The following is a 15,995-nucleotide window of genomic DNA, read 5'->3' as shown; positions in this document are numbered from 1 at the left end:
TAACGCTGACCCCTGGTTGAAAACTGCTGCTATATAATGCCCCAGCCTAAATGCTGCACCCTAGTGCCTATATAGCCTAATAGTGTCCCACACGCAAGTCCGTATGGTCCCCTGTGGCCCTATGACGCCTTGCCCTGGTACTTGCCGCCTCTCCCTGTTTTTCGTCCTCGCCTTCGCTGGTGTGGAATTCGCCCCTGCTCCATCCCTCGCTTCCGCGCCTGCGTAGAATCCCCCGCTTATTTGCATGGTGGGCGGGGCTTTCCCAGCAGCGGGGCGGATCACGTGCCGCGGGCATTTCCGCGTGCGGCGTAGTTTGTGAACGGATACAGCGGCGGCACCTGGACCCGATCCCGCCGGAGGCCCCCGCCTGGACCACGCCCCCGGCCCCGCCCCTGCCTCGGACCCCCGATTGGAGCCGGAGCCCCCGTCCGCCTCGGAGCCCTTCGAGGGGCTGGACCCGCCCTAGCTGGGCTCCCTCTCGGACAGACTCCCCGGGGCATACCACCTGCACCCCCTCCCGATTGGGGCTGGGACCCGCCATAGGGGTCGGGACTCCGCAGGAGTCAGAATCCCCCCCGTTCCCTATCAGAATCCTCCCCAGTGGGGGCCCCACCCCAAAGAGGCCCCCATCCCCTTGGCGCCTACATCCCCCTCTCGGGGTGGGACCAGCTGTTGTACTGAGACACCCCCGACCCCGCACACGCTCTTATTGTGGACTGGAGTCCATCTCCTGAGCCCCCACGCAGGGGCCAGTCCTAGCCTGCGGAGCCCCCCCCCCCCCAGCCTAGTATCCCCTGGATTCTTCTGGTTCCCAAACTGGGAGCCCCCCTCCTTGACTCCCTCCAGCCAGGGAGCCCCTACCCCCGTACCTCCTTGATTCCCAGCCTGGGACCTAGCCTGACTTCTGGCAGAAATGGATGGTAAGTGTGTACTCCCAATCCAGCAATATGGACTTTCCCCCAAATCCAGAACCCCCATTTATCTCTGGGGTGTCTCTACTCCCCTCACCCCCATCTCTGGGTGTGTGTGTGTAATATGGGAGTCGCTGGGACAGGTGGGTGTGTGGAAGCAGCTGAGTTCATAGGGATGTGTGGGGGGGAAGCCCCCCATTATTGGAGTGCTGGTTATGAATATGGGGGGCTTGGAGAGCAGCTGGGATTCCCCAGGAGCTTGGGTTTCCCCCTGCTTTGTACCATCTCCCACCGCCCATTATTTCCCCAGCGGCTGCATTTCTGGGTCCCTGCCTTGTTTTGAAAAAGTTTTGTTGTGGTGATGTCTGGTGAGACCTGCTTCCGGGGCCTTGGTTGGCAGCGATTTCCCTGTTTGCTTTGGGGGTCAGGCAGGCACAGTGGATTTGGGGGCTGAAATGTGGGGCAGGGGGAAGAGAGAGGGTTTGTGTCTCTTAAAAAAAGCCAACACGTTGGGAAAAACACAGATAGTGGAGTCCTTTGGCATGGAGGAAGGGCCAGGCTGGAGTTGACTGGACACTGTAGAGCAGGGAAACGGCAGGTCTAATATGATGTATTGGGCCTGTAACCCTTCATATATTAACACCTAGTTCTTATATAGTGTGGCACTTCCCATATTATCCCATAACCCAGAGCGCTTCTGTCCCGCCAACCAGGGCAGAAATACAGTGACAGAGTAAATGAAATCCTTCAAACCGGAAGTGTTTTGTTGTTATGTGCTTGAGACTTGAGGAACTTAATCTGTTTAGCCTAACAAAGAGAAGGGCTGATTTGATCGGTCTGTGAGCACTACATGGGGAACAGAAATTTGATAATGGGCTGTTCGGTCTAGCAGACAGAGATCTCACAACTTGGAAGTTGAAGCTACACAAATTCAGACTAGAAATAAAGTGTTTCTGTTTTAACAGCGAGGGGAATTAATACACTAGGACAACTTCCCAAGTGCTATGGTGGATTCTCCATCACAGGCAACTTTTAAACTAAATTGGATCTTTTTTCTAAGAGATCTGCTCTAGTTCAGTTGGGAATTAATTCGGGGCTGGCCTATGGCCTGTTATACCAGAGTTCAGACTAGATGATCACAGTGGTCCTTTCTGGCGTTAGAATCAGCAAATCTTTGTATTGCAGTAGCATGTAGGAGCCCCAGTCATGGCCCAGGACCCCTTGTGCTGGGTGCTGTACAGACCCAGAACAGAAAGATGGTCCCTGCCCCAACAAGCTGACAATTCCTACTGAATTAACACCGTGAGTGGCTCATGTGCTGGGTGCATCCCCCAGATGTGTAGCTCACTAGAACTGTACCACCTACAGACTCCAGTCAAGATTCTCTTCTGCCTAGGTACTTTTCATGTAGACGTACTCGGTGTTGCTTTCCTTAGAAATTCCGGGGTGGCGGAGCGGGGAGGTTTGGGCAGCTGGGCCTGTAGGCTCTGGAGAAGGGTTTGCGGCTGAGCCAGCCACCCATTTTGGCTGAATGGCTCAACATGAAACAGCTGATTGTGTGGCTGTTTTGGGACAGTCATCATTAGGTTTCAAAGTTAACGTGGTGATTGTGTGGGGTGAGGGCAAGAGCATGTTGGTGACCGTCTGTTTTTAAAGGGCTATTTTTTCACAACCCAGAGACTAGAAAGGATGGATATATCTGTATAACAAACTCAGTTTTCCACACCCCCATCAATTCAGGCTATCCCCACCCCCAGTTCTCTGCTCCTCTCTGGCCCTTGTAGGCTCAGAAGTGGGGAACTACAACAAGCCCTAGAGGTCACCAGTCCTCATGTCAGGGCTTCCGTTGAGGGGTTGAGAAGGAATTTCTCTCCACCCCACACAGCCGCCTTGAGGAGGTGGGGTACTGGGCTGATGGAGCCCACTGGTTTGACCTGGTACAGCTCAGCCTAACACTTCCAAGTGCCTTAAATAGCCAGACCCTGCCACCAAAACCAGAAGCCCAAATACCACTGGGGCAAGACCTTAGGGTTAAAACAAAGAACACCACCTTTTCCTGCTGCTAATAGTTATTTATTCGGTGTATTGCGGTAGCACCTAGACTCTTTTCCCCCTCCCCACCCCCCTGACTGAGGTCAGGGGATGGTGCTGCCTAGACTTCTGGCTGAGACACAGCGCCCCCAGTTGTGCTGGGCATGGCCCAGACACACAGCAAGGGACAGGCCCTGCACGAAGAGCTTCCAAACCTTGTCTAAGGTAAAAGGTTTTGCCAGATATGTTGGCAGAACCCACAACGCGGCCAACATCTTTGCTGGTATACCCTGCCTAGCGTAGACAGGGTGTTGAAAGACACGGGGTGAGAGGGGAAACTGAGGCACGGAGAGGGAAAGGGACTTGCCTAAAGTTGGTGGCAGACCTGGGAATAGAACCCAGGTGTCCTGAGTCCCAGTCCAGTGCCCTAGCCACTCACCCAGGGATTGTCTTTCAGTGTGTGTCTGTGCAGCACCAGACATGGTGGGGGGCTGTGTGGCTCCTGGCATCACAAGGTGTTCCCAGTCTTGGCCAGGGCCTCTAGACATTTCTGTAATACGAGTAATAATAATGGAACAGGTTATTCTGTTCCTGCTCTCTGTTATACACCCAGTCCTAGGCTCTGATTCAGCAGAGTGCTTGTGTGTAATTCTATCCAGCATGAGAATTAGTATTGCTGTGTATTTCATATGTGCTGGTAGCACCAGGAGCCCCAGTCCCACAGCAGAACTCCATTGCGCTAGGCGCTGTACAAAGAGAACAAAGATATTCCCTGCCCCAGTGAGCTGGCTGGGAGTTACTGCAATGACTTACTTTGAACTCAGGCTACTTGCAAGGCTGGATCAGGCCTGAAGTCCTTCTAGCCCCATCGCTGACCATGGCTGTGAAACCAGCTGCTTCAGAGGCAGGCACAAGACGCCCCCATGGGAGCAGCTGAGGGGGAATAATCTGGCCCCCTTCAGTAGTCTCCTCCCAACTCTGTCCTCCCAACTTTGACCAAACAGAGAGCAGCTTCATCGCTCTGGCAGGAGGTTTGATGTTCCGTCCAAAGCTCTGTCTGATTTTACAGCCTCCGCCCTTCCAACTCCATGTAGTCTTGTTCTCCAAAGAAATGGCCAGTCCCTTCTGGATTCCTGCTCGGCCCCCAGCCTCAGTTGCATCCTGTGGCAATGGGTTCTGCAGGTGAACGGTGCCGTGTGTGGAAATCCTTTCCTCTGATCAGTTCTGAATTTGTTGCCTTCTGATCTCACCCAGGACTCGATTCAGGGCATGCCTATGGCCTGTGTGAGACAGGAGGTCAGCCTATCTCAGGGGGCCCTTCCGGCCTTAGAATCTATGACTGTCCTAGTGCTGCCAGAAAGCAAGGGATGCTCCCAATCTCCTCTTTACCATCCTCAGCTCAGATCCAAGGTGAGCAGTCCCCACTGCTCTAGGCCTCTCGGCCTACTAGGAGCCCCCTGTGATTTTGGGCCCTGTGAGAGGTGGCGTGCCCAGTGCGCTGTGTGACTGCACCATTGGTTTATATGCTGGCATTGGAAGACCCTTCATCCCGCTCTTAGGGAGTTGTGTAATGTGTTTGCTTTTTGACTGCTGCTTTTAATCAATTCGTCCCATCAGACGCCTCAACCCTTGGTCTAATGCACTTATTCAATATTATTTGTATTATGGTTGTAACTCAAGGTTCCAACTGAGATCACGGTCCCCCCCATGTGCACAGCTGAGGGGGGGTGAGAGGGGCCATCCCGTTGTGCCAGGCACAGACACACAGTGAGACGGTCCCTGCCCTGGAGGAGCTCACAGTCTGAATAGACGAAGGGTGGATGGGGAGTCAGAGGCACCAAGAGGGGAAAAGACTTGCCCAAGGTCATGCAGCAGCTCAGTTGCAGATCTGGGAATAGAACTCGGGAGTCCTGACGCTCAGGCCAGTGCCCCTATCCACTGGACCACGCTGCCTCTTAATTCTTGTCAGTCATGTATCATAGTAGATTTCAAGGCCAGAAGGGACATTGTTGTGATCATCCAGTCTGACCACCTGCATAACCCAGGCCAGAGAACCATTCCCAGCCATTCCTGCCTCCAGCCCAGATCTGGTGGTTGAGCTAGAACTCTGGTTTTAGAGTGACGTGTGAGCTGGATTGAAAGACCCCAAGTAATAGACACTCCACCCAGTCCTGGAGTCAGCTGTTCTAATGGTTAATCCCCCTTCCTGTTAAAAATTTGCAACTTATTTCTGGTCTGAATTTGTCAAGCTTCAGCTCCAGGCCATTGGGTCTTGTTCTGTCTTTGGTCTGCTGATTTAATGAGTCCTCTGCTCTCTGAAATCTCCTCCACATAGAGGTGCTTAAAGCCCAGGTTTGAATCAGTTCTTATACTTTGCTTGGAGAAGCTAAACAGATGGTGCTCTCAAGTCCTTTGCTGTGGGGCAGCTTTCTAGACTCAGCCTGATCTATCTCTGTAGTTTCATACTGAGTGGATAACATTCAATGATTTTATTTAAAAAAAAAACAAAAAACATTTTTTTTTATTTTAATTTTTATTTAAATTATACGTTTTCTTTTTCAAAATAAACCTGGTTAAATGAAATCTGAATTTAATACAAAATATGTAAAACCTATACATTTATTATAATCTTTTAAAATGTTATTAAATAAAAATATGCTGAATCCATGAGATTCTATTAAAAAAAACCCTTTGAGTTCAAGGCTGCCTTTCTGTATAAAGAAAGAATCAGGGGGAAACATCTAACTTTTAAGTTCAGGCTTTAGAAATATGGCACAATACGTCAGCCTAAGTAATATGGGAGCCTGTCTCATTTTAAAGAGACTTAGGTGAGACTAGGAATTTAAACCCCAGTCTCTTTCACTTAGGCATTTTTGAAAATGTTCCCAGGCTGACCTGAAACAATCAGTTTAATTCACTGAGTTTCTTTAATTTAGTTGTAAGCGTGAAACATGTTTTGATAAGAGAAGTTTATGGATCCAAAACATTTAAGGTTTTGTTTAATAAAAATGCATTTTAGATGCTGTTGTGTATTTAATTAAATTCCAGTTACCCTCCTAATGCGTCTTGACACAAATAATGAGCAAAAAGTTAAATATCTAGTAAATAAGCTATATATCTTTTACTATTTTCTAACATGATGATGTTCAGTTAATAAGAATCTGAAAATATTAAGCTATATAATTGCTTAAATAAATGCATATTGTTATAGTGTATTCTCTTAGGCAGCAGAAAGATGTACCAAATCTAGCGTAAAGGCTCTGTTTAGTTGTAATTCAGCTTGTTTTAATGAGAGGGCACCTTTCTTTAGAAAATTACTGAAGTACAAATGGAAAAGTTTATGAAAATGGATGATTGAAATTGAGGCTTTCCACTTCGTAATTTAAATCACCTTGATTTTAAATCAGTCCACTCTGGTTTCCTAGAGTTTAAGGACACAAGAGACCATCAGATCGTCCAGTCTGACCCTCTGAAGAACACGGGTTCATTATCACCCAATTCTGCTCGTATTGAGCCCAATGCGTTTGAGTCCTCAGGAGACTAAATTGTTGTGAGCCCCAGGCAGAGAACAGGGAAGACCGAGGAGCCCACAGTGCCCAAGGGCCCTGTGCTGGCAGGGAATTGCTGAGGTGAGCCATGCCCAGCTGATCCCAGGAGGCGACCTGCACCCTATGCTGCAGAGGGAGGTGAAAACCCCCAAGGTGCCTGCCAATCTGGCCTGGGAGAAAATCCTTCACAACCCCCAATCTGGTGATGTGCTGAACCCTGAGCATCTGGGCAAGGTCCACCAGCCAGGCAGCTAGAGAGGGGATTTGATACCACCTCAGAGCACTGGCTCACCCCATCCAGTGTCCCAGCTGGGCTGATCTCTGGTGCTTCAGAGGAAGTCAGAAAAAAATCCCCAACCCAGACATAAGAACGGCCATACTGGGTCAGACCAATGGTCCATCTAGCCCAGAATCCTGTCTTCCGACAATGGCCAATGCCAGATGCTTCAAAGGGAATGAACAGAACAGGTAATCATTAAGTGATCCATCCCCTGTTGCCCATTCCCAGCTTCTGGCAAACAGAGGCTAGGGACACCATCCCTGCCCATCCTGGCTAATAGCCGTTGATGGACCTATCCTCCATGAACTTATCTAGTTCTTTTTTGAACCCTGTTATAGTCTTGGCCTTCACTCCCTCTGGCAAAGAGTTCCACAGGTTGACTGTGCATTGTGTGAAGAAATACTTCCTTTTGTTTGTTTTAAACCTGCTGCCTATTAATTTCATTTGGTGACCCCTAGTTCTTGTGTTATGAGAAATAAACAACACTTCCTTATTTACTTTCTCCACGCCAATCTATAATATCCCTCCTTAGTTGTAATATATGGAGATATACCTATCTCATAGAACTGGAAGGGACCCCGAAAGGTCATTGAGTCCAGCCCCCTGCCTTCACTAGCAGGAGCAAGTACTGAGTTATGCCCCAGATCCCTAAGTGGCCCCTCAAGGATTGAGCTCACAACCCTGGGTTTAGCAGGCCAATGCTCAAACCACTGAGCTATCCCTCCCCCCTAAAGTTGTCTCATTTCCAAGCTGAAAAGTCCCAGTCTTAACTAACTAAACACATCTAGTTAGTTATGCATTGGGAGGAAAAATCCCTTCCTGACCCCAGAAAGTGACTAGCTAAAGCCATGAAGCACGAGATTTGATTACAGTCATCTTAAGGCAGACAAACTCTGTCTTTTTGCAATCATGGAAACGAAATCAGTTTAGAAGCCGCTGAGGCACAGGGAGGGACGACTTACCCAATCACCCAGTAGCTGGTGGCAGAGCCAGGAATAGAACCCTGGCATCCGGAGCCCCAGTGCCATGCTCTACTCACTAGCCACACTGCCAGGTCCATATGTAATATTCACCTCCCTCTGTGATGATCCACAGAGGATGGGAAGCTCGCAGCTCCCAGCTACCCAGCCTAGCTCTGTAGCTCAAACTGTAATGACACTGTCCTAGTCTAAACTAGAAAGGATTTGTCAGTATTGCTATACCAGTACAGTCATGCCGGCAAACCTTACTAGTGGAGACTCTGCTTATACCGGCAAAACACTCCTTATACCAGTTCCCTGAGCAAAACAAGCCACTGACAAGAGGACTGTTTTATCATTATTATCATCAGTGCTCTGAGTCTGTTTGCTGCTATAACCGTGTCTGCATTGGAGCTTTTGCTAGTATAAAATGTTGTTAACAAATCTCACCCGTGAGTGACATTGCTTTACCAGCAAACGTTTCGAGTGTCAATCTGGCCTCAGCCTTTTAGCGTGGGAAGTCCCCTGTTCAGTCCCTGGGCTCAGCCAGGATTGGGGCTGTCCTGCATGTGTGTATTTTACATACACCCTCCCCTGTATGCACCTCTCGGGCATATACACAGGGAACAGAAAGTACCTACATGGGGACAGAAATTGGATAACATGAGGGCTCTTCAGTTCGGCAGTCAGAGGTGTAACGTGATCCAGCAGCTGGAAATGAAGCTTGCGGAATGCAGATCGGAAATAAGGCAACATATTTTTACCAGTGAGGGGAATTCACCATTGGACCAACCGTGGGCTGTGGTGGATTCTCCATCACTGGCAATGTTTAAATCAAGATTGGATGGTTTTCTAGAAGATCTGCTCTGTCCTGGATGAATTAATTCTGGGCCGGCCTATGGCCTATGTTATATATAGGGCCCTACCAAATTCACGTTCCATTTTGGTCAATTTCACGGGCACAGGATTTTAAAAATCATTAATTTAATGATTTCAGCTATTTACAGCTGAAATTTCACGGTGTTGTAATTGTTGGGATCCTGACCCAAAAAGGAGTTGTGAGGGGGGTTGCAAGGTTATTGTAGGAGGGGTTGCGACACTGCTACCCTTCTGCGCAGGTGCTGGCGGCGCTGCCTTCAGAACTGGGCAGCTGGAGAGCGGTGGCTGCTGGCCGGGAGCCCAGCTCTGAAGGCAGAGCCGCCACCAGCAGTAGTGCAGAAGTAAGGGTGGCATGGTATGGTATTGCCACTCTTACTTCTGCACTGCTGCCTGCAAAGCTGGGCCCTCTGTCAGCAGCCGCCACTCTCCGGCTGCCCAGGTCTGAAGGCGACAATGCAGAGTTAAGGATGGCGTGGTATGGTATTGCCACCCTTGCTTTTGCGCTGCTGCTGGTGGGGCGCTGCCTTCAGGACTGGGCACCTGGCCAACAGCTGCTGCTCTCCGGCTGCCCAGCTCTGAAGGCAGCGCAGAAGTGAGGGGTGGCAATTCCGCAATCCTCCTACCATAACCTTGTGACCCCCCTGCAACTCCCTTTTGGGTCAGGACCTCCAATTTGAGAAACGCTGGTCTCCCCTGTGAAATCTGTATAATATAGGGTAAAAGCACACGAGACCGGATTTCACAGGGGGAGACCAGATTTCATGGTCTGTGATGAGTTTTTCAGGGCTGTGAATTTGGTAGGCACTAGCTATACATGACATCAGACTAGATGATCGCAGTGGGCCCATCTGGCCTTACAGACGAAGGACACTCTCTCCATCTCCCCTGTACATGTGTGCATGCTTGTCACCCACTTTGCAGACAAGCAGGACACAAAGGCGGTTCCTGCTGGCATCCGAACGTTGATGGCTTTTGCAGAGAGATTTGGGAGGGAGGGGGTACTGGCCCCAGGGGTCAGTGGGAAGGCATAGCTTGGTTGTCTCTGGAAGGAGGCGGGGAAAAAACCTTGCTGCCTCCCAGACTCCTAGTCCCCACTCCCCTCCCAGAGCTGCAGCTAGAACCCAGGAGACTGACACATCACCAAATGTTCCCTGAAACTTGAATGGACCTGCATGTGGAGGCAGCCCAGTGCATAAAGCACAGGACTCCTGAGTTCTTTTTGTCACCTTGGGCAGGTCCCTCCCCCTCTCTGTACTTCAGTTTCCCCTCCCATCCTTTCTCTGTGTAGGTTATTAGATCTCCAGAGCAGGGACTGTCTCTCACTGTGTGTCTGTGCAGCAGCCCTGATCTCAGCAGGGTCTGTGCAGCGCCCGCCATGACGGGGCCCGGAGCTCGGCCGGGGTCTGTGCAGCGCCCGCCATGACGGGGTCCGGAGCTCGGCCGGGGTCTGTGCAGCGCCCGCCATGACGGGGCCCGGCACTACTGTAACGCCCGTAATTCATAGAGATGAGAAGTCCCCATCTAGTTCCGTTCTGTCCCCTCCACTTCAGCACCCAGGGCAGGATTGTCCCCCAGGACTCCAGTTCTCTGTCCTCCCTGTGCTGGGCTCCTGCCACTCCCCTGGCTGGGGGACTGTCGGCCCAGCCTCTGGCCACAAGATTCCTGCACAAAACAGATGACGTCAAGGGAAAAGAATTGTTCCCTCTGCCCCTCCCCCTGCATCCCAGCAGCTGCAGCATGCTGGGAGGGGGCATGGATCCTAGGGGACCAGGGCTCCCCATTCCTGGAGCTGGCAGGCCTGGGATCAGTGGGTACGTATGGGGCAGTGGTTAGAATAGTGCCCCCCACCCCTCATTTCCACTTTAAAAACTTAGTGCTGAAACAGGCAGAAAACTCCCTTCAGGAGCCCCTCACTCCTGCCCCGCAGCCCCCTGCTAGGCCAGTCCTGGGTTACGCCTCCCCTCTCCCACCACCTGTGGGTTTTGAGTTGAAATACAGTTTCTGTTGTTCTTCCTCTTCCTAAATTGCTGCCTCCCTTGGTCCCTGCACAGGCCCCATAAATCACCTCCCACTAGCAGTGCTGTTGGGACAATGGTACCTGGTTAATGAGTGAGCTGGGCCCCTTGGGAACCAGGGTGCAGCTCCCAGCTCTGCAAACAGAAACTAAGGGCACTAATTGCTGGTCTGAGCCAAGCTGGGAGCCCTGGGCTGGGCAGAATCAGGCTGCAGTCCTGGAGGCTTCAGTGGGTGCTGGGGGAGCTCAGTAGGGGGCGCTGTCCCCTCACAGTCAGTGCTGGCCCCAGTGCCCCTGCGTGGTGCTAGGGGGCACAGTGCTGCAGATGTGGCCAAGGCTGTGATGTCTTCGCCCAGCAGAGGAGTGGGGAACGAGGGCAGCATTGGCTGCTTGTACGTATCAGGGCAGCGCCGGTCTAGTCCCACTTCTGGTTCTCAGCAGCTCAGTCTTCCCAGGAATTCCCTGTTAGAGCCTTTGCTCCATGGAGGTGCTCTGTGGAGACGAGGGGCTCAGGGCTGTGCCTGAGAGGTGATTGGGGGAACCCAAAACCACGGCTCCTCTCCCAGAGCCAGGAATGAGACCCAGGAGTCCTAACTCCCAGTCCACTGCTCTAACCACTAGTCACTATTCCCCTCTTAGAGCTGGGACTAGAACCCAGGAGTCCTAGTACTCAATGCTGACCTGCCTGCATCTCCGCTGGGTCAACGCTCCGGACTTACGTTGGTATAACTACATTGCTCAGGCATGTGGGAAATCCACCCCCCGGAGCGATGCAGTTTACACCGACTTAACTCCCAGGGCAGACAGCGCTGAGTCAACAGGAGAGCTTCTCCCACCGACCACTCCTGCCTCTTGGGGATGTTGAGTACCTACGCCGAGAGATGCTGCAGCACTGGAAGCATGGACGAGCCCTATGTGACAATGCCCCACTCCCTCCCCACTTGGAAGGATTTGGGTGTGTCACTGGGCAGGGTCCTTCACAAACCAGGCCCTGATCACCCCATGCCTGAAATCCACACATCACCTGGCTGGGGCAACGAGCACCAGGGAGAAAGCATGGGATTGTCTTCCCAAAGGAAGCAGCCAGAAGCCAGGTGCCTGGGGGTGTTCAATGGGAAAATTCTGTGCCGTATAATTTACAAACAACCCCCCATGACCTGCCCCAGAAGTGGCTGCATCTCAGGCAAGGGATCCCTTGGGTGTGTTTCTGAAAGATGTGTGCTTGGGAGGGGAAGCTCTCTGTAACAGGGTTTGTCTGGTGCTTGCTGTTACCCAGAGTTGGAGGCCTCTCTGGTCCTGTAGGAATGACATGTCTAGTGTGCAGACCATTCTATAGCTGCTATAGAAACCATCATTTCATCCTCCAACAAAATGCAGCCACTTCTAGGGTGGAGCATGGCAATGTACAACAGCCACACAACAACACTGCACATGGGTATCTGGGGTGAGTAAGACCAGCTGGAACTGCTGGAGCATCTAGGGAGAGCAATGGAATTGCCTGAGCTGGACATTCCCAGGACAGTGGGGTTGAGAGGTCAGGATCAGCACAGTGTCCCCTAGTGCTGCACTGGGACATCTGTGCCAGCCCTGACTGCGATGGGAGAGAGCCTGTTCCCTTCAGCACTCAGTATTTCTCTTGGAGGTGTACCAGCTGTATCCTGACCTGGCAGTGCCTGCAGTCTGGGTGCTCTGTGACAACTGGGAGTGGTGCCAGGCTAGCACAGGCCCCATGTGAGTTACGGGAAAGAGCAGCAGGCTGTGGGAGCTGGGACTTTCCTGTCTCTGGGACAGGATCTGAGATCAGGAGCTGTTAACTCCCCGTCACGAGCCCCCTGCGCTGCCTGCCCAATTCCCCAAATCCTCATGCTGCCTGGACATCAAGGGGTGAAATAGCCCCGAGTGCAGGTGCACGTCACTTGGCATGTGAACCCTGTGTCCAGGCCACCTCCCACCCCAGCAGATTCCGTTCTTCCTCCCTGAATAACCCCCTTCTGTTTTAACCCCATTCACCATTATCTTTTATTTCTAATTCCAAATGACTATGCAGCTGCTAGCCAGCCCTGTGCCTACCCCAGAGGCAGTTGCATCTCACCCCCACTCTTTCCCCTGGGGCAGCATGAGCCCCGTTGCTGGTGGGCAAGTCAGGATTCTGGGCAGCATGGAGGACTGGTCTCATAGAAGCATGTAATAGGCATGGGGAGTGAGAGTGGAGAGGGGATGAGGTGCAATGCCAGGTATGGACACTAGGTGGAGCTGATTGATTACAAGAAATCTGTTTTCCCAGTTAGGGCCCTTGTATGGTCCCATCTGCCTCCTGTACCTCTGGAACTCCCTGCTGCAGGAGGTTGCTAAAACCCTGGCTCTATCATGCCAATAATACCTCCCATTCTTGCCTTTCAGACCTGCTGCCACTTGTCCTCCTCCATCAGGACTGGGGCCTCCAGGGTGAGTCATGATTCAACTTGCATATTTAAATTGAATGTAATTAACAAAATTATGATTGTTAATAATGTATTTCACTAGCAACTACTCTCCAAGGCTGTTAGAGCTGTCGAAGCACTAGTCCCTTGCAAAACCATCTCAAGCACTAGAGATTATCCCCGTAGAACCCAGGAGTCCTGGCTCCCAGCACCTCCTGCTGTAACCCACTTGATCCCACTCTCGTCCCAGAGCCAGGAATAGAGTGCAGGAGGCCGCTGTGCTGCAGTGAGTGGGGCAGGGGCTCAGTAGGGAGCACTCTGTCCTCAGAGTAAGTGCTACCCCAGTACCGCAGCATGTCTCTAGGGTGTGCCGTGGTGCTAGAAATGCCATGAATTGCATGAGACACAAGTGACACTACATCTCAGCACCAGGTGAGGGATCCGTGTATAAACAGCCCCCTTGCCCCTCCCCAGAGGCGGCTGCATCTCAGCACTCTGGGATCCTGGTGCCAGGGGTTCCCCTGCCTGGCGGGGTGGGAGTTGGGATGACTCATCATGGACTCTGGATTAGTCACATTGTGAGGTGGATTCCTGCAGCGGAAGCTGCAGTCAGTGGTTGTGCCCTGTGTGACAAGGTTCAAGACTGGCTCTGGCTGGAGATCTCCTGGGGATTCCCATCTCCACCCTGCAGGGCTGCTGGCCTAATGCCAGCAAAGTGTGATGTGAGGGGCTGTACATTCCACTGTTCCATTAAAGCTCCAGTCAGGGGAAATCCCCAAGAAGGAGTAACTGCCCCAGACTTGACAGGGCTGTGCTGAGATGTGGGGTGAGGGGGCTGTTTATATAGGGATCCCTTGCCCCATGCTGAGCTGCAGCCACCTTTGGGGGGGGGGCATAGGGGCTGTTCAAAAGGACTCCTGGGTTCTGTCCAGTTCTGAAAGAAGAGTGGGATCTAGTGGATAGGGCAGGAGGGGCTGGGAGTCAGGACTCCTGGGTTTTATTCCCTAGTTCGGCCACTGACCCAATCCATGTGACTCAGTTTCCCTCCATGCTCCATAGGATTTATGTCCCTCACGCTAAAGCCATTGCTGATTGCAGAGGTGTGGGTGATGCCGAGGGTTGGTCTGTCCTTCGCTCACGTCTGTCTCTCTGTGCCCCCAGAGCCCACCCCCAGCAGCACCCCCTACGTGGAGATCATCGAACAGCCCAAGCAGCGTGGCATGCGCTTCCGCTACAAGTGCGAGGGGCGCTCGGCCGGCAGCATCCCTGGGGAGCGCAGCACCGACACCACCAAGACCCACCCCACCATCAAGGTCAGTCCCCACCCCAGTGCACCTCTCCCCCACACTTCACCCTCAAGATCAGCCCCTCCCCGCACTCACCGACAAGGTCTTTGCACCTCCAGTGCCCCCTCCTCTGCCCCCTATGCATTCCCAATCTCTCACCTCTGGGTGGGTGGCCTGGACCCCCTAATGAAATCCTGGGGAATTGAGCACTGCCTAGTGGATAGAGCAGAGAGCTGGGAGCCAGAACTCCTGGGTTCTATCCCTAGCTCTGGGAAGGGAGTGGAGTCTCGTGGGACAGAGTAGGCGGGGTAAGGGTGAGCTGGGAGCTAGGATCTTTTTCTGGCTCTCTGGATTTGCTGCATGAACCCCAGGGTATGCTGCTCCCCCACTCTGTGACTCACTCCCCCCCCCCATGAGATTGGAGGAGGGGCTCTGAGTGTTAACACTCCCGTGCTCCCACGTGGAGTGGGACCTCAACAATGCCTGATGCCAAAGGGGCCAGACCCCTGCAGCTGCTGCCCCCTGGAGGCTCATGGATGCAGTGAGTTTGGAAGGTCTCAGCCTGATTTCCAGTGGGGAATGGCGGGGAGGGGCTCCTTTCTAGCCCTGCTGAGGATCCTTGGATCCCCTAACCTTTGCCCCCATCTCCCACCCCCAGATCAATAATTACACAGGCCCCGGGAAGGTTCGTATCTCTCTGGTGACCAAGGACGCCCCCCACCGACCCCACCCCCACGAGCTGGTGGGCAAAGATTGCAAGGATGGCTACTATGAGGCCGAGCTATCACCTGAGCGCAACATCCACAGGTGAGCCCGGATGCCTGGGTTCAATCCTTTGGTAGGGGCGTGGGGTCAGCTGCAGTAGAGATGGGAGGCTGGAGTCAGGACTCCTGGGTTCTGTCCCTGGAATTCGGGGAAGGGTGGGCGTCGAGTGGGTTAAAGCCATGTGGCGGGGTGGGGAGGCAGGCATCAGGACTCCTGGGTTCTATTTCAGGCCTGGTCTACACTGGCGGGGGGATCGACCTAAGATACGCAAGTTCAGCTACGAGAATAGCGTAGCTGAAGTTGATGTATCTTAGGTCGACTTACCTCGTGTCCTCACGGCGTGGGGTCAACTGCCGTCGCACTCCCGTCGACTCCGCTTCCGCCTCTCGCCGCGGTGGAGTACAGGAGTCGACGGCAGAGCGATCGAGGATCGATTTATTGCATCTACACTCGACGCGATTAATCGATCCCCGATAGATTGATCACTACCCGCTGATCCATCGAAGTAGTGTAGACGTACCCTCAGCTTTGCTGCTGATTCGCTTTGTGGGAAACTGTGGCACCGCGAGGGGAGGGGACTTACCCAGGATCTCGCAGCAAGTTGGGCAGAGCTGGGGACGGAACCCAGGGGTCCAGCCCCCCACCCTCCCTGGGGCTGGGCTGGCACCATGCAGGGAGGGGCTGTGGGTAACCCCTGCCTGCATCTCAGCTTCCAGAATCTGGGCATCCAGTGTGTGAAGAAACGGGAGCTGGACGAGGCTGTGGCACAGCGCATCCGCACCAACAACAACCCCTTCAATGGTGAGTGAGGGACTGCCTGGGCGTGGGGCAGAACCAACCACAGCCCCTTCGATGGGGGGAGGACTGCCTGGGGGTGGGGCAGAACCAACCACAGCCCCTTC

The 15,995-nt window shown here is 52.8% G+C and overlaps 1 protein-coding gene across 1 annotated transcript; it reads left to right on the top strand.

Moving 5' to 3' along the window:
* Positions 1–294: 294 nt before the first annotated feature.
* Positions 295–15,902, top strand: RELA (RELA proto-oncogene, NF-kB subunit). The gene is made up of 5 exons (XM_026650455.1): positions 295–920; positions 13,023–13,067; positions 14,204–14,355; positions 14,987–15,135; positions 15,803–15,902. The coding sequence occupies exons 1-5, from the start codon at positions 914–916 to the stop codon at positions 15,900–15,902; spliced, it is 453 nt and encodes a 150-aa protein (XP_026506240.1). The 5' UTR covers positions 295–913.
* The last annotated feature ends 93 nt before the right edge of the window (positions 15,903–15,995 follow it).

Source organism: Terrapene carolina, unplaced genomic scaffold (assembly GCF_002925995.2).
Source record: "Terrapene carolina triunguis isolate 2854851 unplaced genomic scaffold, T_m_triunguis-2.0 Scaffold89, whole genome shotgun sequence".
NCBI classification, from domain to species: Eukaryota; Metazoa; Chordata; order Testudines; family Emydidae; genus Terrapene; species Terrapene triunguis.
Note: the sequence above shows the minus strand (reverse complement) of the source record. Positions and strands in the feature narration are given on the sequence as shown.

Excerpts from the sequence above, each read along its gene's own strand:
- RELA (XM_026650455.1), top strand. Across the intron at positions 13,068-14,203 it reads TCAGGACTGGGGCCTCCAGG|AGCCCACCCCCAGCAGCACC; the intron begins GTGAGTCATGAT and ends CTGTGCCCCCAG. Across the intron at positions 14,356-14,986 it reads AGACCCACCCCACCATCAAG|ATCAATAATTACACAGGCCC; the intron begins GTCAGTCCCCAC and ends TCCCACCCCCAG.